We start from the raw sequence: 27,969 nt of genomic DNA on the forward strand, positions 1-27,969 counted from the left end.
TTTTGGAAATAGCTTCTCCAAAATGACATTTTCATTATTTCTTTTCATACATACTGCAAAATACGAATACTCAGGTAGATAAACATATAGGAATTTATGTAAATGAGATTACATGTTCATATTTCGTAACAGTTATATTTCATGGGCATTTTCTACTTTAATAGGTTCTTTAACATAATTCTAGTGACTATCACATGATATATGCACTATAATTTATTTAATAAACATATTTTCAGTTTGTCCTCCTTTTCTCTTTTATAAAGAATACGATGGTCATTAACTATACATTTATTATTTATAATTATCTCCCTAGGGTATATCCCTAGCAAAAATTATTGTGCAATATGTTGATTATAGTTGTTGTTATTTATTTCAAATTACACTCATGAAGGTTATACTAATTCATATTTCTACCAGTATTGGACAGGAGTACCCACTTGCCCACCCCTAGTGAAACAGATTTCCCCCCTAGATTCTCACTTTTGTTATGCTGTGTGTGAAAAAGAATGGGTTGCTTTAGTTCCATTCCACTCCTCCGGTTTTAACGAGACTGGATATCTGTCCACACTTGTACTGACCATCCATCCTTCTCTATATGTGTGTGCTCTTGCTCTATTCTTATTTGGGGGCATTTAGTTTTTCCTCATTACTCTCTGTATAGTAAGGATCTTTTCTTTTACTTGTTAGGGAAATATTAGCAAAATATTTTTCTAGTGCCATGGTGTCTTTTTACTGTGTTTGTGGCTTCTTTGGCTGAATAGATTTTAACTTTAGCGGTTAAGCCTTCCGTTGTTCACGTTTCTTGTTTGCATGATACATTGAGAGAGGCTTCCTCTCCCCCAAGATTAGAAAAATGTTTACCCACATACTTCAGTTCTTTCATGTTTTCATTTAGTGTTTATCCCATCTGGAATTGATTTTTGTGTCATGTTAGACTGACGCCGGGTGTTTCACATACATGTTCACGGCTCTTCAAAGAATGAATGTAAGGCTGCTGTATCTTGCTCTTCATTCTTTTCTAAGAGAGTCCAGACTCTCTTGCTGAAGTCCTGGACTCCTGCTTTTCTCAAACAGAGATGTAGTTTGTCTTCCCTGAGTTTCTAGTTTCTGATGGCAGTGTGGCCTCAAGTCCTGTTTGTGACAAAGCACACAGCAGGGGAGTGTGACCATGAGGAATGTGGATGCTTCCTCTGGACAGGACAAAAATCACTGTGTTATAGGACGAAGCCACATTATGGAATGGAAACAAAGGCTCAGTAGCCAGCTTTTCTCCCAATACAGATGTGTGGTATGTGTGACCATCCGTTAATGCTGTGGTGACGGAGGGAGATTGTTTGAATGGGTGTACCTCATGCTTGGGATCAAGAGAATCACCTGGGAATTGTGAAAGTTGATTCCCTAGACCTCATCTCCTTGTCATTTTCAGAGATGCTGATTTAACTGCTTTGTATGGATATGAAGAATTAATATTATAACAAACAGACAGATATATACCATATGAAGAATTAGTATTATAACAAATAGGCAAACAAATATATACCCTCCTCAGATGACTCTCATGTGACCTGGATTTGACTTCAATACTTGCATTCTTTCTTTATTTTGAAAAAAGTTATTGATTTTTAATTTATGTGTATGAGTGTTTTTCCTGCATGTATGCATGCGCACCATATATGTGTCTGGTGTTTGCAGAGACCAGAAAAGGATGTCTCATCCACTGGAACTGGAGTTACAGAAGGTTGTGAGGTACCATGTGGGTTGTGGGAACTGAATCCAGGTCCTCTGTAAGAGCAGTCTGTGTTCTTAATGCTGAGCCACCTCTCCAGCCCAACTCGTACCATTTCTTAACTTACCTTTAATAATGGGGTTTAGCGTCTGCTGAGAACCTGACATTAAAATTCATGCAGGTCTCAACACTCAGGTGAATGTAGGTAGGTAGATCATGAGTTTGAATTCAGTTTGATGATACAGTGAGTTCAAAGTCAGCCTGAGCTACAAATCAAGACCCTTTTGCAAACAAACAACAATCCAAAAACAGTAAAACTTGCAATTGAGCTGGATTTGCCTTACTGTTTCTAGTAGCATCAGCTGCCTTGTTTTTTTCTTGGCTAAACTTCAGATTCAAAGACTCATCTACATAAATTTAATTTTATTATTCAGCAAGCTGTACACTTCATGTAAATCATCCCAAACATGAACTAAATTTTCTCTCTTTATGAGTAGGAATAAAAACATTTTTAAAGCTTGTCATATCACAGTAATATTGGTGAATGCACTGCCATTTAATGCCATGGAAATATTTTATTTTCGAAGTTCTAGTAGTTTGCAAATTGTCTAAGAAGTAGAAAATCTGGTGTTTTTCTTAGCCTTTCTGTTGTTTTCTCCCTTTTTCTTAATGCTGCCAACCAAGCTCTCCTGTACAGGGTAACAGTTATTAACCCAAACAATAAGGTCCCTACTAAAAATGATATTGAGTCACAACAGTTATTTTGTGGTGTTATGTGTTGAGGGACCAGCCCTGACCTGTTGAAGGGTTCTTGAATGGAAGAGTGAGGAATTGAAAAATAATATGAATAAATATAGACTTAGACGAAGAAAAAGACAGAGACACAGGATAGCTTCAGGAGGGCTCTGGGTCAATACCACAGATGCCCCAAGTTTATTCATTATGGGCTTTTTATACACCAGCAATGGAAGGGGCAAAAGACTTCTCCCTTCCTAAGATTGAGATATAAAAGTACCAGCAAGTGTAGACCCTTCAAAACACCTGGTAACCACACCTTTGGCCCAATCATCCCTTTATGCAGCCCTGCTGGGCAAGCAAGCTCAGACTTTCTGACCTTGAGTAAGGCCTTACTGGGAAGGCTCTGTGGGCCCCCACAGATACATGAAGATAAATTGCAATGAGTTTGAACGGCATATATCTTTAATGTCTAATGTTCACTTCTCTTGAGTGTGCTTGCTTTACCTTGATTGCTGTGGGGAGTGATGCCACTTACAGTTCTTGTCCCAGGTAGCTTAAAATCCTGAAATGCTGATATTTCATCTGTAGGTGCATTATAACATTTCTAGACACTCCCTCCTATGGTTTAAATTTCCATATGCTCAATTTTGACGTTTTGAGACTTGTTCTACTTTTCCTGGCTTTTTTGAAAAACGGGATTGTAGAAGTAACCAACCGTCTTATTAAATAAGAAACATAGAACCAATGCAAAGAAGAAAGCCAAGAGGTCAGAGCTAAGAGCTAAAACCTTACCCTTCCTCCTGCGGTGGTCCTACCTCTCTGAACCAGAGCTACTTCCTGTGTTAAAGTCTTTATATAGAGTTTCTGTTCTGCCTTCTCATTGGTTGTAAACCCAACCACATGACCGCCTCATCACGGCCTGTCTGTATAGACCTCCAAGTTTTCTATGATTGGTATTGAGATTAAAGGCATGTGTATCCAATACTGGCTGTATTCCTGAACACACAGAGACTTACCTAGCTCTGCCTACCAAGTGCTGGGATTACAAGCGTACGCTACCACTGCCCAGCTTTCCTACGGCTTGCTAATAGCTCTGACCCCCAGGCAACTTTATTTATTAACATAGAAATAACATTTTAATACAAATAAAATATCACCATAGGGGATATCTTGGGTTGAATTTCATACTCGCATGCAAGCAGAGAAATCATCACAAATGGTTTGGTATATGGGTTTTTTATTTCAGTCCTGTTAGACTATTTTGTTTTGTTTATAATCATCAATTTTAATGAAAGAAACAACTCTTGGGGCCATAGTGTTGCCCCCAAGCCTTCTATATTTTAATGCAGAGTTCAGGAGGCCCCACCCCTTCCCACTGAGGACTAATCTTCCTCTTTTCATGCCACTCCTTGCAGCTTTCCACCTCCTTCCTGTTTTGAAGGAAAAAGAAATACTATTCCTGGGTGGGATGAAGGGGATGAAAGGCGTGAGGGAAGAGACCTTATACTGCATTTCTACTTTGTGTTCTACTGTGTTTCTTTTCTTTTAATCCAGCAGTTCTCAACCTGTGGGTCATGACCCCTTTGGGGGTTGCATATCAGATATCCTGTATATCAGATATTTACATTACGATTCATAACAGTAGCAAAATTTCAGTTATGAAGTAGCAACGGAAATAATGTTATGGTTAGGGGGTCAGCACAACATGAGGAATTGCATTAAAGGGTCTCAGCATTAGGAAGGTTGAGAGCCAGTGGTCTAATCCAAGTAATTACCAGTGAGGTAGCCATAGATAGGCTTGATAGAAGAGATGCTTGGATCTAAGGTAACTGGTGGAGCTGGTCTAAGTTCACCTGGCTTTGTCTGCAAGGTTTGCCCTAGTGTTGAGCCAGCTGGCTGAGATCTCAGAGGTCACCTAGTCCAACCTCTTTATCTTATATGCAAATAAGCATGCTGCCTATGAGAGGTTGCTGTTATTGGAAGAGCTCTCAACCATCAGACACTATGCTAAGCCTGTTCCATATAATGTCTGATCTAATATGCAGATTAGAGATTGCATTGGGGACATGATGTAGCCCATAACTCATCCTGAGACTGTGATGCCACAGCCCATTTCTCTACTAGGCCACCATTTATTTTATTACTTGAAAGAAGTGAAGTGACATTTTGAAGATCATTGGGTCTCTTGTGGCAGAACAGTCTAGACTTTGGATTTCCTGAGTGCTGGCTGTTTGCTTTTTCTACTGTTCCCGGCCAGGCACCCTCTGACAGCAGTGGAATAAGGTGAAGGGCCAACCAAAAGTGCCAGGGTACTCTGTGGCCCTGATGCCAGCACACCCCTGAGCCCAGCCAACTGCATCTCCATGAAGTGCTAGGAAACGTGTTCCTTCTAGAAGTTAGATATAGAAATGGCTTTAAGACTCATGGCTATTGACAAGACACAAGTCCATGCAGTTTTCTTTTAAAATCAAATATTAGTCAACACTGGATGTGATAAATCAGAAAAGATGTTTATGACAATTTGTTTTGTAAGTTGCATTAGACTCTAGTTACAGTTAAAGTTATTCATTGCCTGAGATTATTTAAAAAAAAAATTCTGTGTTGTGAAGAGGAACATGTCAAAATGTGGTGAAAATAGTTCTTTTCTCAGAAATGCTGGAAGCATCTCTCAGTTTTAAGCAGGTTTCCAGTGCCGTGTATATAATGAATCACCTGCCTCTGCTTGAGAATTGTCAGCCACAGAACGGAAAACTAGCATTTACGACAGGATCAAGTACCGAAATAAAAATAATCTGCCTTTGAATCATCACATGGCTTCCATAAATCACAGTGTTTTCTGGGAGAAATTGGTTGCTATCTTTACTGCATGAGCAGCAAGGAGGGCTCTTGACCTTTGATAAGGAGACCTAGGGTGTCGTCTGGGCAAGTCTTCCGTGCCTTCAGCACTTGCTGAGAACCTGCAAAGCACGTGGTGGAGGAATGGTGGACAGCACCATGGGAGGAGAAACAGGAGATGCGGGAAGACCTTGTTCCAGCCCTTACAGAGATTAATGGCTATGCCAAGCCACGGATCCTGAATCTCAAGTTCCTGCTTTCCGAATTTACACCCTCCCTTACACCCAGTCTGAGCTGTGTTTTGATCCTATGCTAAGTACGGTAAGACATAGGGATTCTTCTGTATGATGATGGAGAATGATGCACGGTCTCTTTGCCTTTTACATGTACTCAGACTGTCTTATAAACAAGACATACCATCATATAAATGGATTATCTGGTAAAACAAAGCATTAAAATCCTTAGCTTTCAGGTGAGCTATAAAAAAATACAGATAAAATTGTAAACAAACAAACAAACAAAAACCCCTCTGTTTATGCACAGGAGCTGAGAATTTCCATAGCTAGGAAAACCCAAGCCCAAGGCATACCTTTAATACTTAGAAAGAGTGATATGTGGTTAGATGGGCACACACATCTAAGAGTTCTTACCCACAGTGCATTCACATCATTTAACTCATCTGAATGTCACTGTGTCAACAGTCAAGAAATCAAGACAATACTATTTGAGGGCACAAGGGGACCCCTTTCGATCTTGTCTGTCTAAATGCATCTTGGTTCTGTTGTTTCACGTCCTGCTTAAATTGTTTTCTGTGAGGAAGAATTAGCTGGGACGGATAAATAATGAATGACACCTTTCAAGCTGCTCATTGGCACTTACATGCGTAAGTGGGGTTCTCTTTGAGCCCCTCCTGCTAGATTTGAACTGTACTCTCCGTGGACAGGGCCTGTCTGAGCTGTACCAGAGCGGGCTTACTGGACGTGAGAAGAGTCTACCTAATTACTTGGCCAGTTCTTATCTTTTGGCCACTTCATCTCAATGCCACTTCTTTCCAATGCTACTCTGAAGGATTGTCATCTGCCTTCTGATTCAAATCCCAACCTTGAGAGAAGAGGCATTTTCTATTGCTAATGTCACTCCAAGGACAGTGTTGGTGGTTCTAAAGCTGTTCTAGATAGTGGGTAGGGATGGAATGAATTTTCTTTACTTTTTGGGGGGAGCAGGGCATGAGAGCTCATTAAGTAGCCCTGTCCTAGAATTTGCTATGTAGACCAGGTCAGCCTTGAACTCACAGAGATCCACCCGTCTCTGTCCCTGGATTAAGATTACCACTATGCCTGGCCAGGGATAGAACTTAATGTGTTTTCTGTAAATTGATTTTTTAAAGTCAATTTTTTCATAGTTATTTCCTGTGTGATATGTTTTCTTTGAAAATAAAGTGGCTGGGTGGCGGTGGCGCACACCTTTAATCCCAGCACTTGGGAGGCAGAGCCAGGCGGATCTCTGTGAGTTTGAGGACAGCCTGGTCTACAGAGTGAGATCCAGATCAGGCACCAAAACTACACAGAGAAACCCTGTCTGGAAAAAGAAAAAAACAAACAAATAAGCAAACAAACAAAAAGAAAAGAAAAGGAAAAGTGAGTGAAAAGCTGCCAGAAAAGATTTGAGACAGTGAAAGAGGTGACCTGTTGAGGCTGACAGGCAGCTAGGCTCATTTCTGAAGGGCATCTCAGAATTCCAAGAAATCTGCTTTGTCCCAGTCAAGGATGATTGAGTTAAGAGGTCTGCTTTATTTAACAGAAATCACCCTTCCGAGAGTAGGTGATGTACTATCTATGGGAGAAAGACTTTCCTATATATATTTAATTTTAAAAGTTAAAATATAATCACATCGTTTTCCCTCTTCCCTTTCCTCCATTCAACCTCTCCCATGTGCCTCCATGCTGTCTCACATTCATAGCCTCTTTTCTTTAATTGTTGATACACACACACACACACACACACACACACACACACACACTCTTAAATACCTAAATACAACCTGCTCAGTCTGTATAATGTTACTTGTGTATATATAATATTTCAGGGCTGACCACTTTGTATTGGATAACCAATTGTGGGGCTTTTCCCCCAGGGAAGGCTATTTCTTCTGGTCTGAGCATTCCTTAGTTGCCTGTATTTTTTGTCTAAGGGTGGGGGCCCTTTGAAATATTCCCCCTAATGTTTTACTATACACATAAAGGTATAAAGATAACACCTTACACCAGGTGGTGGTGGCACACACCTTTAATCCCAGCACTTGGGAGCTAGAGGGGGTAGATCTCTGTGAGTTCAAGGCCAACCTGGTCTACAGAGCAAGATCCAGGAAAGACGCAAAGCTACACAGAGAAACCCTGTCTTGAAAAACCTAAAAAAAAAAAGAAAAGATAACACCTTACTCTACTATGTTAATCAGTCTACCCCTGAGTATGTTATTGTACCTTTTAAAGGTATAGACTCCCTTTATTCACTTGAAAAAGCTTTTTAGATTTGGATATTCAGATACATAGCATTGTGTGTGATAATTGGTCACCTTTTACATTTTAAAACTGCCCCTTGATGGCCAGCAAGACAGCTCAGCAGAGAAAGGCACTTGCTGCCAACCCTGATCGTCTGGGTTTGATTCCTGAAGTCCATAAGGTGAAAGGAGAGAGCCAGCTCCGGCCACCTGTGCACCCCACACACAGCTAAATAAAGTAAATGCGATAGAAATTACAAAACTATCTCTTGGCTAAATCTTATTTTACGTTTACAAAAATACCCTTTAACCCATGAGTTTATGCCATTCTGTCTTCTGCAACAGTAAAAATAATAATAATCAGTACTGGTGGTCCTCAATGACATGATTAAGGAAGGTCGTTTTGTGACTTAGTGATTCTTACAGACATTGCCTCTTGTTGTGCGAAGGGAAGACAGCGGGTTGGTGTCCAGAGATGTGAACACAAGCTTTAGCTACTTATGTCTCTGGACGCTTACTTTCTCTAACAACAAAGTTCCTTGAAGTTTTTTGTGCAGTTTGCATTGGAAAATGCATGAGCATGTAATGTGAATTATTATTGTTTATTATTGTTGTTGTTGCTTTTACAATTGGTGGCTTAAATATTGCCAATGGCTAGCAGAGAGCTATTGGCAGTTGATGGTTGGTGGAGGGAAAAAGTCAGTTTTCTTCTAGGGTGTGACCTCTCCTAGGTTGCTCATGTTCCAGTGGACAGCTCTTTATTCACACACACACACACACACACACACACACATGTGCAGCACTTACGGACTCCATGGGTTATGAGGAAGAAAAGAAGGGGATATTAAGTTGGGGGGTGGATATGGAAGGTAGTGTGTAGGAGTGATTTGGTATGGTGAACAGGAGTGGATATGATCAAAATGCATTGTATACATGTATGAAAGTAAAAACTAGATAAAAGAATTTTTAAAATCGCATCACTGTTTTCGTCCCCTTTGTTCTCATCTCCCCTTCCAATCTTCTGTTAGAAAAAAGACTTTGTGTTAAAATTACAGCTACTCAAAAGTACCTACTACGTGCAAGATGCAATTACGTTAACACACTGAAGAACCACAAAGAGAAAAATAGATTTAAAAAAAACTGAATCAATTCCTCTGTTTGGTGGGTTTACAGAATATGATTTTTGTTGACCAAACCTTCAATAAATTTTTAAGTAACGGTCAGAGATGCCATTGCCTCCTGTGTACCAGTCAGCACAGTCATTATAGTTTTTCAGAACAGTCAACCTTTGGAAGAGGGAAGAGTAATTTAATGTATGTGAAGAACTGTGGTGGTATTTTGTATTAGATAAACCTTTGTTCTTGTTTTGTTTGCTAGGGAGCTTCATTTTTCAGCTGACATCACAAACAGAAAGATAAGAAGTGTGTTTGGTTTTTGCTCTGCTTTACCAACTGAATGTTCTTTCTTTTAGGGTGTGTTGGAGAGTTTCCTGGGTACCGCTGTCTCTGGAGCCATCTTTTGCCTTTTTGCTGGCCAACCACTCACCATTTTGAGCAGCACAGGACCTGTCTTGGTGTTTGAGAGGCTTCTGTTTAATTTCAGCAAGTATGTATATGTCTGTATGTCTGTCTACTTATTTGCTCTTCTGTGTTGTTCCATCTGGATAAAGCTCAGGATAGCAGTGAAACAGATCCAAATACCCGCCAAAATACTAGAGTGTTAAGATTTGGAAGTGAAAAGTGCCATCGTGATTAAGTTGTCCAGAGCTTAGTTGACAGTCCTTTGGAGAGGCCCATCTGTTGTACTTTCTGTTCATTCCTTCCCCAGGAATTCTCTTCCCGATTGCTTGTTTCCTGTCCTGAGGGCTGATTCCCAGGGTCTTCAAGCCCCAGATTCCTTTGCCCTCTAGAGCTTCCTGCTGGTTTAGATAATGAAGAGAGAGCTGAGTTTCATATTGTCACTTTCTCCCATCATTCCCTGTGTTCAGCACAGCAGCCCGGCTTGCTTCCTGACACTAGGCCCTGTCAGGTGGCCTGTGTAGCCTAGTTTTAGCTCACCAGGCTCCTGTAACTCCATTCCTTGTGTGACCTTTACAAGCCCAAGATTGATAATGGCTTCCTGCTCTACTTAGCTCAGAGTGCCTCCACATTGCCATTTTAGGGGGAGGGAAAGTTACGCTTTTGTAAATAGCCTGTTTATTTTGTTTTCCTTGGATCCCACTTAAAAATGCCTTTTTCTGCCATGATACTGAAACAGCGAGGGAACCAAATGACTTGTGCCAGGTCACGTGGTTCATTAATGAAAGAAACTGAATGTTCTTAGTTCATGGTTCCTAACTCCAGTTCCTGTGTTCTTCACTGTAGATAGAGCTTCCAGTACTCAGATAAATAATAGCGCACCAATATTTTCTTTTAGAAATTAATAGGTCATTTTAAATAGAGGGGATACTAAGAGAAGTGTCAATTATTTGAATTATTTTAGTTTGTGAGTAAATTCAAGTAAAATTGGGTATTCTTGTCTCTTCCTACTGTACCTGATATATTTCTAAGACAGACTTGCCTTTACTGGGTTATCTTAGTCCTCAGATGTCAGAATTTGTTAAGTCTTGTGAGTGTTCCTTTGTAGAATTTCCATATTTTGTATTGTGATGTGTTAACAGGATTTTAATTGTAGAATAGCCAGTGTCTACACAGCACCTCTATTAGTTACTTTTCTGTTGCTGTTCTAGGATGCAACTTAGGGGAGGAAGGGTTCGTGTTAGCATACAATTTAGAGAGGATACAGTCCATCACAGACAAGAAAAGCATGGCAAAAGAAGTATGAGGAGCACCTGGTTTTCAGGAAGCAGAGAGAGAACAGGAAATGGGGTCAGGCTACACTACCTCAAAGCTCACCTCCAGGGTTATATACTTCCTCCAAGAGGGTTCCACCTTCTACAACTTCCACAACTTTCCCAAACTGTGCTACCAGCTGGAGATCAAGTGTATAAACCCGCAGCCCCAAGGTGTATATTTCATATCAGACCAAACCATAACAGTACTCATGCAGTTAAGGACTGTCACATAACTTTTTTTTTTTTTTTTTTTTTTTTTCCGAGACAGGGTTTCTCTGTGTAGCTTTGCGCCTTTTCCTGGAGCTCACTTGGTAGCCCAGGCTGGCCTCGAACTCACAGAGATCTGCCTGGCTCTGCCTCCCGAGTGCTGGGATTAAAGGCATGCGCCACCACCGCCCGGCTGTCACATACTTTTGAAACTGTGTGTGCCATGGAAAAGTATCATAAGTTACATGAGACAAGTGAAGGTTTGAAACCTTAAAAACAAAAAGTCTGGGTGGATAACATTAGCGAAAGCCTTCTGAGCATTTGAAGTTGCAATATTTAAATAAAATTGTGAGTTTTCTGTAGATCATTATTACAGATTTCTCTTCCACCATAATTCTGAGGACATGGAAAGAATTTTATTCATGTCAGTTTACAGAGAGAGTCAAACAGTTTTTATATGTTTAAGAAAACATTTTGTGAGACAAGAAAGGCTTCATGGGAAGATTAAACAAGCATGCACTATAAACAGGAACAAACAGGCAGAACCTCACAGAGAGATTTATTGGATGAAATGTGATCCCAGTCTCAATCTACAGAAACTGTTTGTGTGGTGGTTTGTTTTAATTATTGTAGGCTACAGAATATTTCCTTCCACCAAGTGAGTTCCTTTCTCACTTTCCCTTCTGTTTCATCATAATTGGTACTGTTACATAGTTTCAAGCAGTTCATTTGAAAACAGTTGTAAAGCAATGAGAAACATTTGCAAAACTGCTTTAAAGCCAACATTGCCCATTATGTGACAAATGGTACTTTTATTTAGGACACTTCGAATTCATTCATTTGCTTCTGTTAGAGCAGCAATGCTAGTATTTCCTTGTGGCTCCCTATGTCCCAAAGCCAGTTTGACCCACTGTCAGGCTTAGGAACTGAGCTGCTCTGTGAAAAAAAGCTCCCCAGTATGTCTTGGAATTTCTGTAGTACAGTCTCCACTTGGTCATTCACTTTCCTTTTCAGTACACTAAAGAATCAATATGGCGTTCAGTGAAGCAGCTCCTAGTTCACTTTGCCCAGTCCTCCACCCCCCGCCCCCCGGACATAATTTTCTCTTTCAGGAACGTAGATGAATCCTTGTTTGACAGGATCAGGGGTGGTTATTACCGATTACCACCTAATATGCTTCAAAGAGTCTCATCTTCTGTTTCTTCTTGAAACTTGGAGCGTTGCGGGCTTGTAACAGTGGCATTGTTTTAGTTAGTGATCTTATTTTTGTCGTTCTCACTGAACTACCTTGGCGGTTTCAAAGTCTCTTCAAATAGCTAGCTGGGTGTATTCTGTTTAGAGTCTAAAATTTAAACTTGTAGGTGCATTTTTCCCCCCGTTGTGTCCAAACTCATGAAGTTTTCATTGCTAACAAGTACTGGATTTGTTTCTTACCCTCTTTTGCAAACATCAACTCTGTAACAACCTCGAGCATTCTTGGGACAAATCTGGAGTGCTTTAGTTTTCAGTCTGGGCATGATAGTGCATGCCTATAGTTTCAGCATGTGGGAGACTGAGGCAGAAGGAGTGCCATGACTTTAAAGCCAGCATGGGTTATATATTGAGTTCCAGGCAAGCCTGAACTATTGAGTGAACCTCCTTCTCAAACACAAAACATAAAACCCAACAAACAATAAAAGATTGTTCTAGTTTTCATCTTCTTAGGGTAGCAAAGCTAGGTAGTTGTTTTAAACTTTTAAGAAAAGTGCCTGTTGGTTCAAACAGTAGTAAAATGTTTCTTTACTCTTGTTCGGGCACTGACTCACATGATAAAGTGAATTATCTTAATTCTTAGGGCATTTTTTTTTTCTGCAGTATGCTTATCTCCATAGACATGCACTCAGTAGTAGAGATGTAGATATACATAGAACTGGAGGAGAGGAAGGTAGAGCTGTTGTTGGAATGTCTCTGAAGATCTATAGAACATAACTTCATAGTAAAATGTTCATAATTTCCATTTTTTCTCTGTTCTACTTTTTGCCTTATGAGATGAGGCCTATCCACATTCACCCAAAGTCCATGAATTTAAATGTTAATCTTTCTAGAAACAGACTTGTGGAAACACACAATGATGTTTGACCACATATGTGAACACCCTATATCTCAGTCAAGTTGACATGAAATTAACTATAACAGTGTCTCAGAAACTGTAAAATGTAACAGTTCTATAATTATTTCCTAGTTCTATGTGATAACTCACAGGCCACTGTTAGTCACCTTCTTAAGACATAAGCTACAGGCATTCTTTCCTTCATCTATTATGAATGTATTAGGCAGTTTTTTTATGAGCAAAATATTGTTCTAAGCAGAGGATTAGAATTCTGCTCTATGAGCAGTGGGAAGTCACTGTAGGACTTTCAGCTAAGATATATGATTAGCACTTAGAAATATCATTTTAGCTCTAGTGTGGAAGATGGCTTTGAACAAGGCAAGCATAGATATCAATCAGTAAATGAATCAGTTCAGAGGTTTTTAATCAGGCAAAGTTCTAGCTGCTCAAACTGAGATGATAGTAGGGAATGAAGTGATAGGTTGCCTTTAGGAAAGTGTTAAAACAGTGGCTAGCAGTTATCAGAAACCTGTTGTTGAGAAGCAGTTCTGAAGAATGTCAAGTATGCAGGATCCATGGTTCTTATCTCCTTTCTCATCACAGATTATTGTAGGCACACTTTTCTGTCCTGCCAGCTGCTCTTTAAATAACCACACAGAGACTTAATATTAATTATAAATGCTTGGCCTATAGCTTAGGCTTGTTTTTAGCTAGCTCTTATAACTTAAATTAATCCATTTCTATTAATCTATGTTGCCCTGAGGCTTGTTTAACTCATGTATGTACTTCCCATTCCAATCACTTTGCATCACATGGCATCTCCTCAGGCTCCTCCTCCTTCTTCTTCCCAACATTCTCCTAGTCTGGTTCTCCCACTTAACCTTATCCTGCCTCCCCGTTGGCCAACAGCTTTTTATTAACAGTGAGAGCAATACATCTCAACAGTGTATAGAAGGATTATTCCACAGCAATAAATTATGAGTTAGTAATCTTTTAAAAACATCTACTCTCTACATAATTTATAGATAATCAGTATGCAATCATAAAATGTCAATATTTGACCCATCATTTTCTATTTATCCTGACTTAGAAGAAATGGGAAGTTAAAGATAGTAGTAGCCTAGTTAGAGGGTGATGGCCTATTCTAAGTCTATGGAACAAACCCAGGCAGAACAAGGTAGACACACCCAGTTATGGTAAAAGGATATCCTATCTGTGGGCACTCAAATGAGAAGCTGTAGTGTTTGGCTGCATCATGGTAGGGCAGCCTCTCTTGATCTGATAAGAGCCCATATCTCTACTCCGGTCTCCTCTTGTTGGGGATGTCCTGTCCACAGTGCACATTACAGACTGCCACACTCCACATATCTTTTAAACTCTCCTTCTGCTTCCTGACCTGACTCTGTCTACTCAGTCAAGAAAGTTTCTTCATATGTATTCTCAAACACCTTGATTTCCTTTCTGCAACTTCATTCCCTCTCAGAATTACTTACCCTTTTCCTTATGACACTACCACTTAACATTTCATAATATAATGGCCTTTATCATTTTGTCTCTCTTAGTAGAAGACAGTCCCAAGTTGAATGCATAGAACATACTGATGTTAGTGTTATCTTCACCTGGTATCAGTGCTTTTAAATAGTTTACTCTGTACACTCCATGAATACATTTAAAAAAAACCATTTTTTTAATTTAAGCTTATTTTTCAACAGTTTCATACATGCATTGCGGTTATAATTACCCTACCTTTTCTTATCTCCCCTTCACCTCTATGAACTCTTTTCTTATCCCTAGAAGTTTCTTTCTAGATTGATACCCTTTTCAGTGTTTTATGACCCACCTAGGTCAACCAGGGTCATTTGTGTGACCATGCTTGGTATTATTCATTGAAGTCTGGTGGGTTTGCCAATGGGAAGGCAAGTGAAGGCAATTATAATTTTTGCCTTCTCTAGAAGATGGCACAGGTATCTTCTGTCTCCTATAGTCTCTGTGGCCTCTTTGCTAAAGTACTCCTTCAGCCTTGCAAAGATGTTATAAGTATCTATGTAGGGCTGACCAACCAATCATCACTTATTATCAGCATCTTGAGAATTCATGCGTTTCCAATTTCACTGTCATTCACTAGAAAGGGGGTGTTTTCTCATTAAAATGAGGATCACATTTGTCTGTGAATATTAATGTTTAGTAGGCATTTTTACACTATATCTGTTTAACTAAACAACAATACTAAGTTTCTGTCTAGGGTCCGTGACCTCCCCAGCCATGGGTATTTAGCAGATTTATAGTAACAGGCATGGGTACAGCAGGCCTCTGGTACAGCAGGCCTCAAATCCAATCAGAGAGTAATTGGTTTCCTCTGGAACAGTCAGGCCACTGATGCGCAACTGTGTATATATATTGCTTGTCAAGTTGGTATTGTGGTCCATGGGGTTCACATCCAGGTAAGAGCATGGATACTGTTTTTTTTTCCCAGCAGCCTTCATAGTTACTCTTTGGTTTTATAAAAGCTAGCTAGCAGGGAGGAAGCTTCCACCTCAGATGCTATTTTTTTTAAGAGAAAATTAGCAAGCTATACACACTAACACTAAATGTACTTTTCTAAGTGCCTATATCTGCCCTAAACTTTTAGAGTAATTCGTAAAGGTAGCACAATAATATCATGAAACCAAATCCTTAAGCTTAATATTTCTTTACATGCAGTGTCTGAAAGTGATCTTTTATTTCAGCAACCATTCTGTAGGCATTTGAGTGGTTTTGAGAATCTGCTTGTTTTCTGGTGGGACAGTCAAAACACTTGTTTTGGTTTTTCTGTTTCGTTTTTCTTTCCAGGGACCATAACTTTGACTACTTGGAGTTTCGTCTTTGGATTGGCCTGTGGTCGGCCTTCATGTGTCTCATTCTGGTGGCCACTGATGCCAGCTTCCTGGTTCAGTACTTCACTCGTTTCACGGAAGAAGGTTTCTCCTCGCTGATCAGCTTCATTTTCATCTATGATGCTTTCAAGAAGATGATCAAGCTGGCAGACTACTACCCTATCAACTCGGACTTCAAAGTGGGCTACAACACCCACTTCTCCTGCGCCTGCCTGCCGCCCGATCCAGGTGAGGAAACCATGTGTCGTGCTGGCACTTAACCTCAATGTTGGAAGATGTGAGCTCATGTTCTGTACGAAAGGATCTTCTCTAGTTTTCTCTGAGGAATCCGAGTACTGAGTTTGACATCTGAGGTATCTGCAGCATGTTATTCCATGAGGAAATGACATCAGGATTGCTGGAACAGGAACATAGCCAGCTCAGTACTTCATGATTACCTCCAACAAGGAACTGGGGTGGACTTCATTCTTAGCTTTATGAGGTAATTGGGGAGGCACATGTATATATATACACATATAACAAGTCTAAAGAGCAGAGGAACCCAATTCTCTGCATTTCTAGTTCACGTTTTATTGTTTCTTGATTGCTATGAAAATCTCTTCTTTCAAATGACGTGCAATTAGATTATCTTAAACTCTAAAAGAAAAAATACCGATTCAGTTTTTATAAGTTGAACATGAAATTTAAAAAGGAAGTTAAGATTGGAGGCTTATCTCTGTCTGATGGATAAGTGGGACCTGTTTAACTCAGCTGTGCAGTGTTGGTAAGGAGGAGAAATTTGGAAGGAAGGAAGGAAGGAAGGCATCCATGTGAACATACATACATACATATATGTATATATGTAATATATAATATACTAGCAGCAGATTTATATCATGAAGTCAGAAGAGATTACAGCAACATTTGAGTGAGGAATATGACTGTACAACTTAATAGTTTAATATCTGTCAATTTAAACTTAAGTCATTATCAGTTTTTTTAATAAAAATGTGTTCAAAGTCAATATTTTTAGAATAGTTTATCATTGCTTTATAGGACACAAAGCTTATAGAAAAAGGACTCACTTTGAGCAAATTATTCTGTATTTGCTGTAATAGAGTAAGGGATAGTTGTTTGCCTTATACAATTTAATGATAAGAGTATTATGGATACCATGATGTACAAGTAGCTATAGGTTGGTGTTCCCTGAAGTAAAAATTGATATACATTTCACAAGTTTTGAGTAAGGCCTGATGGATTGAGTTCAGTAGAATCCTGGGATGAGAAGCCCAGGGCATAAATGTGAAGTGTATTTATGGAATATCCACTTTCACTTCTGGATTCTGAGGCTAAACCATTTCATATTTATGGTAAAGTAAGTGTGCTTGCACTTTAGACAAGATACAAAATGAATATGGATATAAAAGTTAAAGGTTTTTTTTTGTGCTTGTGGGAGGCTCTGTGAGATTACTCCTTGGTATGCTGGTGTTAGAACTCATCCTCACCTCCCCAGAGGTAGAGGGACAGAGACTGGGGACACTGACTTCCATCTGGGTGGTGAAGGAAGAGAGGAGCACCTCATGGATCATTAGTCATGATGCTGATGAGAACACTCGGTGTCTAGGACTTCACACCCACAACTCTTCCTGTCTATCTGAAGGATAATAAACATACGTTAATGTCAAACCATACCTAAGAGCAAGGCCGAGAAATGTAAGATTGAGATTTCTATATTCAGATGAACATGCCTATTGCAGAGTTTTAACAGGCTTGAAGTGGTAGTGCACAAATATCCCACAGATTAAAATGTGACTTGTGTGGGACATGGTGGTATGTGCCTGTGTATACTCAGGGTTCTCTAGAGAAACAGAACTGACATATTTTCATTTCATATATATATTATACATTCATTATATATGTTATATTTATTATATGCAAATTAATTAATTATATCTATATATCTATATCTATATCTATCTATATCTATCTATATCTATCTATATATGATGTATTATAATGGTCCGGCTAGTCCAACAATGGCTATCTACCGATGGAGAGTCCAAGAATCCAGTAGTTGTTCAGCCCATGAGGCTGGATGCCTCAGCAGGTCTTCCCTAAGCACTGAAATCCCTAAGAAGTAGGCTCAAATGTCAGTGAGGGAATGAACTTGGCAGTGAGATGGAGGGCAAACAGGCAAAGGGCAAGAGCTTCCTGCTTCCATGTCCTTTATAAAGGCTGCCACACCAGGAGGTGTGGCCCAGATTAAATATGGATCTTCCCACCTCAAAAGATATGGGTTAAATGTGGGTTTTCCCACTTCAAATGATTTAATTAAGAAAAATCCCTCACAGGCATACCCAACCACTTGGATTTTAGTTAATTCTAGATATAGTCAAGTTGACAACCAAGAATAGTCATCACATCCTGTAATACCACATCTCAGGAGGTTGAGGCAGAAGGGTTGCCACAAATTCAATGCCATCCTGGGTTACATAGTTCCAAGATGGCCTGGACTATAGTGTGAGAATCTGCCTCAAAAATCATAGCCCCAAATTGACTTGTAGTCATGACAGGTATTAAAATAATTACACCTGCCCCCACCCCCCCAGAAAAATGCAGCAATGTGAAGCTCTTCTTGGAAGAGAGAATTTTTAAAACCTGTGGAGGCCATCAGTCAGGACTTGAGGGAAATCTGGACAGTGAAGATACTGGATTCAGGGGCTGGGAACATAGTTCAGTGTGTTGAATGCTTGCCTGGTATATGCATGGCTTTGGGTTCAATCTTCAATACTGAGGGAGAAAGAGAAAGAGAGAGGGAGAGGGAGGGAGGGAAGGAGGGAGAAAGGGAGGGAGGGAGGGAGGGAGGGAGGGAGAGAGAGAGAGAGAGAGAGAGAGAGAGAGAGAGAGAGAGAGAGAGAAGGGAAGGAAGATAGGAAGGAAAGAAGGAAAGAAGGGAAAGAAATTCACAAGCATATTGACAATGGGATTTTGAACTTTCCATTTATTTATTTATTTGCAAATATATACATATATATTTATGCAAAAGTCTGTATGGTGACTTATTACACAAGTCTGAGTAATCATTCAGCAAGGTTTTCTAAAAGAAAATAATTACCACTCAGCTGTTTTGTGGTTTGAGGTGTTTGTGACGCTGGGTGAGGGATTTGTCGGCACACCTGTCACACACAAAAGGTCTGGTGCTGGCCCCATCCTACCCATGGCAAATGGAAGCTTTCATTCATTTCTTTTAATTGGATGCTGGCAGACAAGTTAATACAGGGCTAAGGAAAGCATCACTGAGTGTGTCCAAGTTGAGAGAGACAGACAGAGACAGATAGGGAGTGAGAGACAGAGAGACAGAGGGAGAGGGAGGGAGAGGGGAAGGGAAGGAGAGATGGGGGTAGAGAGACAGGAAAGGGTTTTCCCTGCCAGGAGGGATCTCTGTATGAAAAGATGCCACTGAGGGCTGAGCCAGCTTCACATGTGCATTGCAAGTAGAGGCAGCAGGGTTATCAAAGCTCCTTCTTGATCTGTGCCACCTAGGCCATTGGGAAGCATCACTCCTGAATTGCTCTCAGGACACCAACAATTCCTGTTCCATGTAGTTGGTACCAGTATAGATCTCATGTTTAAGTACAGTTGAATGATGCCAGTTATGACTGGAGCAAGTTCCTTCTCCCCAGGCAGCTTGGCATCACCTTTCTGTTCTGTAAGATGTGGTTAATAATAGTACATACCTTTTAGAACTGTCTTGAGGAAGGCAGATATGGTGGTGGATGCCTGTAATCCAGAACTTGGGAGGCTGAGGCAAGAGGATTTCAAGTTCCAAGCTAGCTTGGGCTATCTAGTGTCAACCTTGTACCCCACGCTCCCATAAAGGAATTGCTTTAAAGGTAAATAAATACAGATTAAGTGCTTAGAATGTTTTCTAAGATGTAATAAGTAATTAAATGTTACCTGTTTCATTGTTGTTATTATTCCTAACAATTTAACCTTTAGTGTGAGTAAGAGCACAAAGAAGCTTGAATGTATCATTTCTCCTTCTAATAATACACCATTGGGTAGCTGGTCTATTCTGCATCCACATTGTTGGTTGCACTTATTTTAGAAGTGGTCCAGATAAGTGGCTTTCATGAAATATATACAGGAACTGATGAATTTCTAATTTCTAAGCCTGGGGAGTTGAAACTTGCTTGTGGTTTGGAAAAGGGCATATAGATGTGTCTTGATCACTGCCCTATTGTTGTGAAGAGACACCATGATTAGGGCAACTCTCATAAAGAAAGCATTTAATTGGAGGTTTGCTTACAGTTTCAGAGGTTTAATCCATTATCATCATGGCAGGGAGCGTGGCAGTAGGCAGGTGTGGTGCTGAAGAAGTAGTTAAAAGGTGCATTTTGATGTGTGGATCAAGAGAGAGATTCTGGGCTTGACATGAGCTTTTGAAAACTCAAAGCTCACCTCCAGTAACACAGTTCCTTCAACAAGGCCACACCTCTTAATTCTTTTCAAATAGTACCACCTCCTGACTAAGCATTCAAATATGTTAGCCTATGGGGGACATTCTTGTTCAAACCACCACAGGATATTTGCGTTTTTGTTAACAATTTCATAGTTTTTTCTAGGCTCCATAAAGTTAATGACTATAGGTTGGGCATGGTGGCACATGCCTTCAATCCCTGCACTTGGGAGGTGCAGGCAGTGGATCTCTGTGTGTTCAGGGCCAATTTGGTCAATATAGTGAGTTCTAGGCCAGCCAGAGCTACACAGTGATACCCTGCTTTAAAAAAGAAAAATGAAAAAAGAAAAAGAAAAAAAGCCAATGACTGTATCATTCCTACACAACACATTCCCATAACCTTTGAAGTTGTGATAGCAAACCGCAAAGACTCATCATAAATGTGTTACTTCTGAAGAACAAAATGAAAAGGTTCTTGGGAGAGTTGCACGTCCAGCTCAAGTTAGTGCTCTAAGAACAACAAAAGGCTGGTCTTTCATCACAATGTGCACTCCTAGTAAAAGAATTCAGTCAACGAGTCAATAATATTTAAACTGGCAGATGGCTTGTTTTTCAGTACTGGGGCAGGATGCAGCAATAAGCCAGCAACTGTACAGATTGAGCCATGATCCTGCAAACTGAGAAGATTGTGCAGAAATGGAAACAGGGGCCACTCATCACTAGGAAGACTGTATTCATGTCCATAATATACTATAGACACACTCATCACTAGGAAGACTGTATTCATGCCCATAATATATTATACCCTTTTAACTGCCTTCATTTTTAATATTTCAGACATGTATTATTCTTTATTTGAGAATTCCATAACACATATATAAAATGCACTTTGATCATATCCCCACACTTCCTGCCCCAGCTCCTTTGAGACACTCCACCAAGTCCATCTGACCACTTCTCATCCTCTTCTTTTTTGAAAATGTAACCTATTGAGTTCAGTTAATGCTGCCCATAGAGCCATCCTCTGAAGTGTGGGCAACCTACCAGTGGCCACACCCTAGCAGAGAATGGACTCTCCTTCCCTGTGCAGCCGACTATTACCAATAACTCCTCAGCTATGGTTTGGGGTCTTGTGAGCTCCTTTCTCATCCATGCTAGAATTTTGACTGGCTTGGCCATGTGCAGGCAACCACAGCTACTATAAATTGATGAATGTATTAGTGATATGGTGCCCAGTAGAGACCATTTCACGGCACTCCTGCCCATCCTCGGGTTCTTACATTCTTTCCATGTTCCTCTTCCAAAGTGTTTCCAGTGGGGCCTTGGAGCAGGATAGCATCAGACTATGCATCCCATTTGCAGCTGAGCTCTCACACTCACTTATTCTCAGTACTTTGACCAGTGATAAATCACTTCATTAAACATTGCCCGTTGTACAAAGAAGCATCTCTGACCAGGGGAAGACTAGCACTAGTCCATGGGTAGAGACATAAATATGTAGGAGGGAGTTTTACAACAAGACCATTTAGCCGAACAATAACAATAGGTTCCCCCTGCTTCCTGTGACTTCCCCAGCCATGGGTTTTTGACCAGATATGATTTCCTTCCTATAGGGGCAGTCCTCAAACCCCATCAGAAAGCAGTTGGTTATTCCCAGTAACAGTCATGCCATTATTGCCCTGGTGGTCATATCTTTCCTGGTATATCTGTATTGTATCATGTAGGGTTCTGTACTGGGTGAGGTCCCTGATGTTTGATCACCCCAGCCTGCATAGCAGCTCCTGAGACAGTAAGAAGTTAGCCAGCAGGGAGAGTGTTGCCCATTATTTCTAGACTGATTTCTCTATGTCCTTCAATGCCTTCAGAAATAGGCTCTTACAATCTAGTTATGGGCAACCACAAGCAATGGCAGTAGCTTGTGTTGTTCGGGTGTCTTTGTGGCCTCTCTGACCAACAACTTGTATGACAGTAATCCATGTCTGGCATTGAGATTTTTCTTAACTAATCCAGGTCCTCTAGGAGCAGTGCTGTGCAACCAAAGAGGGTACCTCTGTTCAAACTCCTTTCCTTTTAAAAATACATTTTTTTTTTGAGTTTTTAAAGTTTTTCTCTTTTGAGACAGGATTTCCTTGTGTAGTCCTGGCTGTCCTGGACCCCTCTTTATAGACCAGGTTAGCCTTGAACTTAGAGATGTGCATGCCTCTGTCTCCCAAATGCTGAGATTGAAGGTGCGCGCCACTAGGCCTGGCCTTAAAAAATATTTTTTTACAATAACTTACCAACTAGAGTGTTTTCACAAGGTTTCTTCATGAACCTTTCGTTTTGTCTAAATTGCCCCCTCCTCCTTCCTTTCCCACACCTTTCTACCCCCATTCCTGCTTAAACTGTTAACCCCCAGTATACCCACCTCTGTAAGTTCATATCACATGTGTTAAATTTTGTCTATGTGAAGACAATTCTTCCTCCCTTTTTCCTTCCTGGTTCTTTTAAAAAGATTTATTCATTTTTATTTGACTTGTAGGAGGGTTTTACCTGCATGTGTATATGTGAACTGCATGTGTACTTAGTACCCACAGAGGCTTTGAGTCCTCTGGAATTAGAGTTGCAGACAGCTGTGAGTCACCATGTGGTTGCTGAGAGACCTGGATCCTCTGCAAAACCAGCAAGTGCTTTTGACTCCCAAGCCATCACCTCTCATTGCCCCTTCTTGATCCTTCTTGTTCTTCCAAGTTTCTGTCAAATGTCATCACCCCTGACTGTCTTTATCTTTACGAACCCTTGTTCCTCTCTTTTAGCTTCTGTCACTGATTGGTAACTCAAAACATAGGTCTTGGTTCACTGAAGAATTAAGAAGGAAAATTAGCCAGGAAGTTCGACGTTCATGTGTAAACATGTGGCTTGCATACTAAAAATCCTCTTTTTCTCAGATGTGGGATAGACACTAATTAATGTAGAGACAATAGATCTAATTCCCATCCTGCCTTGATAGTTACCTAGCAGAAGTATGTAAGAAAGAGGGTAATTCAGAAGCCCGATGTGAAAACCAAAGTGTCTGGTTGGAAACAGCTCACCTCATCCTTGCTCATTACCAGCCTCCCTGTGCAGGAAGTCATCAGTGACACAGACAACATGTAACTTGGAATAAAAGCTGAACTCTGACCTTGGGCACCACGTAGTAGTATGGCCACAAGATAGACTAATTAATTAAATTATTTGCTCCATAATCTGTGGACTGCATTCATATTGTGACTAAGGGTTTGTTATTAACATTAAATGGCATAATGAATATGTCACTGCCTGGCACCAGTCAACACTGCATTTGTCTCTCTTTTTCATAATTCTCATTGTCTTATAAGACAAGCCCCATTCAGCTTAATTTTGTAGTATTCTTTAAAGACATTTACACATTTCCTTTTTTTACCATTAAGCTTTTACTGCAAGCTGAGCCTGGAGAGTCATTAATAACCAGGGAGCTATTATAGACAATCAGGAAACACTTGCACCTGTGTCTATGGGAAGAGAAATAGATTTAGTTCAGCACATGTAGAGTGTTTTTTACTCTTCCACTGCGTCCAAAGCCTTAAGAATAGTTTGTCCTATATCCATAGTCATAAAGCAAAGGCTTTCAAGTGTTAGGAGGAAGGTATTCAATTCATCTCGAGAGAATCTGTGTAATTCATCCAGAAACATGAGTGCTAGCACTTTTTAAATTGGAAACAAAACGTGAACATCTTTCCTTAAACTCACCTCTATTTCTCCCCTAACCTTTTTGCTTTCTTCTTTATCCATCATCGGAAATGTACTGGGAGTCTACTTCATTGATTTCTAAGAATTATGTTCCTTGTAATGATATAGAACACACACATATACTGTTTTGTTGTTTTTGTTGAAAGTTATTTTCAGCTGTATGTTCTTATCATAATATGTTTCTTCTATTATAAATAGTGTTAATTATTTTCAAATGGCTGGAGGTCCAGTTTCATTTGACCCAGACATTAGAGATAAGTTTTTACTCTAGTCCCTTTGTTCATTTGCATAACGTGTAAAGGTTGTGATAAACACATGCTCAAGGGTGTGTTAATAGTTTAGAAAAGGTCAAAATGAATTTTCTAACCTGGTGTTGGTCCTTTATCTGGAGGAGAAAGAAGCCCTGCTAAAAACGATAAATCATAAAAGCAAGAAAAATAGCCTCAGGGGCAGACACTGTGTCGTTAACAGAGGGGTTATATTTTATTGATTAGTTGTTAACTGTTCCAGAGAGGACGTGCTTAATAATGGATGAGCGATTAAGAGAAGAATATTCTTTCAGGCATTGAGTGCATCGCATCTGTAATCTCTCAGAGTAAGCGATGGCCTTTCTCCTGGAGTGAAACTGTATAACCAAGCCAAGTGTGGAATTATCAGTGCCTTCCGTGTTCTTACCTTTTTTTATTTAAGCATGGAGAGATACCTGAATGCTCTGAAGATAGAATTTCATGATCATTTCTTTTTACATAGTCTTTCTCTTAGCCTACCAGACAGATACCATAATAACAAGTTACCACCATGGAAAAGAACTACTGGGCTCAATGTGAATCCTGTGGCCCAATGGAGTAGTCAATATGTGTTTCATAATTCAAAAGCCCAGTTATAGAAAATGAGGAAATGCAGCATGGTCCTAACTTATCTTTTATGAATGGTGCCATAATAAATGCAATTTCCCTTTTATAGTAGGTCATTCCATTTTTTTATGAAGTCAGTTTAAATCATAAAGTAATAGCAAAACTTGAAAGTCTAAGTTGCAAAGGACTGTTCCTCATGCTTGCCCTGGAGACTGTCCTTCATTTGGCACAGTTGATGTCTTGTCATTCATGATCACGGTGGCTCTTGAGAAAGCCACACATGCCTGAAACACTCATCACTTCAGTCTGCTTTCACTGTTCTAACCTGTATTTCAGCAGCTCCCCCATGATGCTTGTAGAGACTGGAAATGGGGAAGGAATGGATCTGGATTATCACCAGACCTGGAAATACTCTCTAGCTCTGCATTTCTATAAAACATGTATGTGGACAACTTTCCTTGGAATAATGTCTGCAGCACCTTGGGAACCTGATAATGGAGGAGATGTTTTTGTGGAAACAGCGACTAAACATATTCCACTTGTATATCCACTGTAGCTCCTCTCTTTAACAACCAGCCCAGCATTTCAGGTGAACTTGTGGGCAGAATGTCTGTGGCTGAAGACAGACTAACTTGCTAGTCACAGGAAATCTCAAGCGTTGGGTTTAGTAAAAAGTACTTAGGAAAATGAAAACAATAATAACAAAAAAGTTTAAAAAGCTAATATAACTTGGTTGTTAGACTTAACGCTGATAGAGTGGTAACCCATAGCACTTTCTCACAGAATTATCCTGATTGACTTTGCCGTTACCTACAAAACCTGTTTTTGTTCTTCTGTTGACTTAGACATTTAAAGCATAGACTCAGCTCTATCGAGAGGTGGTATAATCAAGTTTTCCAGGACCCTGGAATCAATGACTTGCTCCTGGAACAAGGAGATCTGGTTTTATCTTATATCTGTTTCCCACTTGCTTGATTTCCTACAGGCAGTGCCTAGAGTGGAATACACCATTGACGTCTGATAATTATAGAGTAACTTTAAGATTCTCCCTGATTTCAGCTCCGGGTTAGTGTAGCCACAACAAGCTGTTGTGATACAGATTCGGGTTAGTATGATATTTAGTCATCATCGTCCAAATGGAAGATATTTACCAGGGGATTTCAGTAAACCTGTTTTAATAGCACAATATCTGTAGATTTAATCATCACAAAAACCTTTGAGAAATAGCTGACATCGCCCGCCCCCAACCCCAGGTCAAGCTCTGCTTTCTCCAGGTCATTGAGTTAGTAGTAATCTTGCACCATTTACTTAGCCGTGACCTGAAACTGGCATTGTGCTGACGGTTTTGCCTCTAGTGCATCATTTATTCTGCTCTGTCACCTTACGGGGTAATGGGATTCAAATCCAGCTCCACAAATGAAGGATCTGTAGCTTGGAATAATGAAGTAACTTCTTCAAGACCAGGGTTAATGGAAGGAGTTTTAGAGCCCTGTGTTCAAGATGTGGCACAGTCAAAATTTAGGCCAGGACTACTGTGCTCCTCTCTGCTTGTGATTTTGTGTTGTACTGTAGCCAGGCCTGCCTGCAATAACTAGGTGTTGCTCCCAGTTGATGGCATGGCCTCAAGGGAGCTTGCCCATCTTCCCGTTGCTATCATTCCTGCTAGTCTATAAAGAAGGGTCATGCAGAGCCTTGGCATCAGGTCTATGGAGAATAAAGAGGGTTGCTTTGTATAGGAAGTGTGCCAACACTGACACATGTCTCCACCTGCTCTTAAGTCCTGCAGCTGAAGCCACTCTATCTCCTGGTTTGTTTTCTAGACCTCTCCATAAGCACTAAGAAAGAAAGGCTGGCTTAAGATTGAAAAGTGACAGACACACTTTAAAAATATCTATTTCTGACAGCATGCATTCCACTCTTCCAGAGGATCAGCTAAATGCTGATATGTAAGAAGGAGGACCAAGAAAGTGAAAATCCAAATAATGGAAAACAGCAAACCTGTGGGGATGCATAGACTAGACCGTCCTGGTGATGATTGGCTGGATCTAAATTAGCCGCATTGTTTAAGCAGAGTTGCACTTTTTTTTTTTTTTCCTTGAGCCTTGAAGCTGAGCTGAAAGTGAAGACAGAGTGCAGTGTGTCTGGGATTTTCCTTTTGACCTTTCCAGAATCCTAATTAAGGATATTGCAGATGCCTTATAAATGGATCAGTCTGCAATAGGTTGCCAAAGTGTTTATACTCTGTCTGGATCTAAATGGTGCCCAATGGCCCTTGTAGATCAAGAGCCCAGCTGTAATCGATCATTTTCTCATCAGTGAGCCTAAAGAAATTTACTTTTAATCTCATTTATGGACTCTACCAAACCCTGCCAATATGTATTTATAGAAGTGCATGTGTGTGTGTGTGTGTGTGTGTGTGTGTGTGTGTGTGTGTGTGTGTGTTTAGTAAAATAGGCAGAGAAAGTATTATATACTTCTTCCTGTTTTTGAGATACTGCTCTTCTGGGATTTTTAGGGCCAGTGTACTTTACTAGTTTATCTTAGATGAACGCTGAAAATGTAAAGAAGTAGAATTGAGTGGAATTGATACATTTCCAAAACTTGGGAGCAGTTCCTAAGAGTTTAGACTCTTGTTTTAATGTCTGTATCATCTATAATTATTTCACAAACTTAGAGTCTTGAATACCTTCCCCAACTGTTTAGCCATGGTTGGAATACAGAGAAGTTTAGGAGGCTGTGGAAGTTGCATTGAAAAGCTAGCTGAGGAAGAGCAGCCTGGTAGACTTGGAACTGTGAGTTCATGGATGCTGACTTATTAGTGAGTGCTGTCCCATGTTGAATTCTTGGCCCATAAACGTCATCATCTGGAGCTTGATGAGTAGGAATGCTGGTAGAGAAGGAAGAGTATGGAATTTAATAAGGTGTGAACTCAGGTGGTGCTTCTCATTACAGACTTGGAGAAGTCATGGTTTATTTCAGAGTCTTGTCCAATTCTTAGGCCACACAGGAAAGTTTACCTGTGATGTGTTCTAGAATGATTGATTGATTGATTTACTACCTATTTTTGAAAGAGAGTCTGATGTAGCCCAGATGGGCTTCACGTTTGCTGCATAGCCCAGGATGACCTGGGAC

At 40.2% G+C, this 27,969-nt stretch overlaps 1 protein-coding gene across 1 annotated transcript in view; it reads left to right on the forward strand.

Annotated features, from left to right (window-relative positions):
• Nucleotides 1-27,969, forward strand: part of Slc4a4 (solute carrier family 4 member 4) — a 291,869-nt gene that overhangs the window by 202,324 nt on the left and 61,576 nt on the right. The window contains exons 12-13 of the mRNA XM_059274644.1: nt 9,268-9,401; nt 15,755-16,026. Coding sequence (XP_059130627.1) covers nt 9,268-9,401; nt 15,755-16,026 — 406 coding nt within the window. The remainder of the gene's footprint in view (nt 1-9,267; nt 9,402-15,754; nt 16,027-27,969) is intronic.

The sequence above is a fragment of the Peromyscus eremicus genome, chromosome 10, assembly GCF_949786415.1.
Source record: "Peromyscus eremicus chromosome 10, PerEre_H2_v1, whole genome shotgun sequence".
Lineage (NCBI taxonomy): Eukaryota > Metazoa > Chordata > Mammalia > Rodentia > Cricetidae > Peromyscus > Peromyscus eremicus.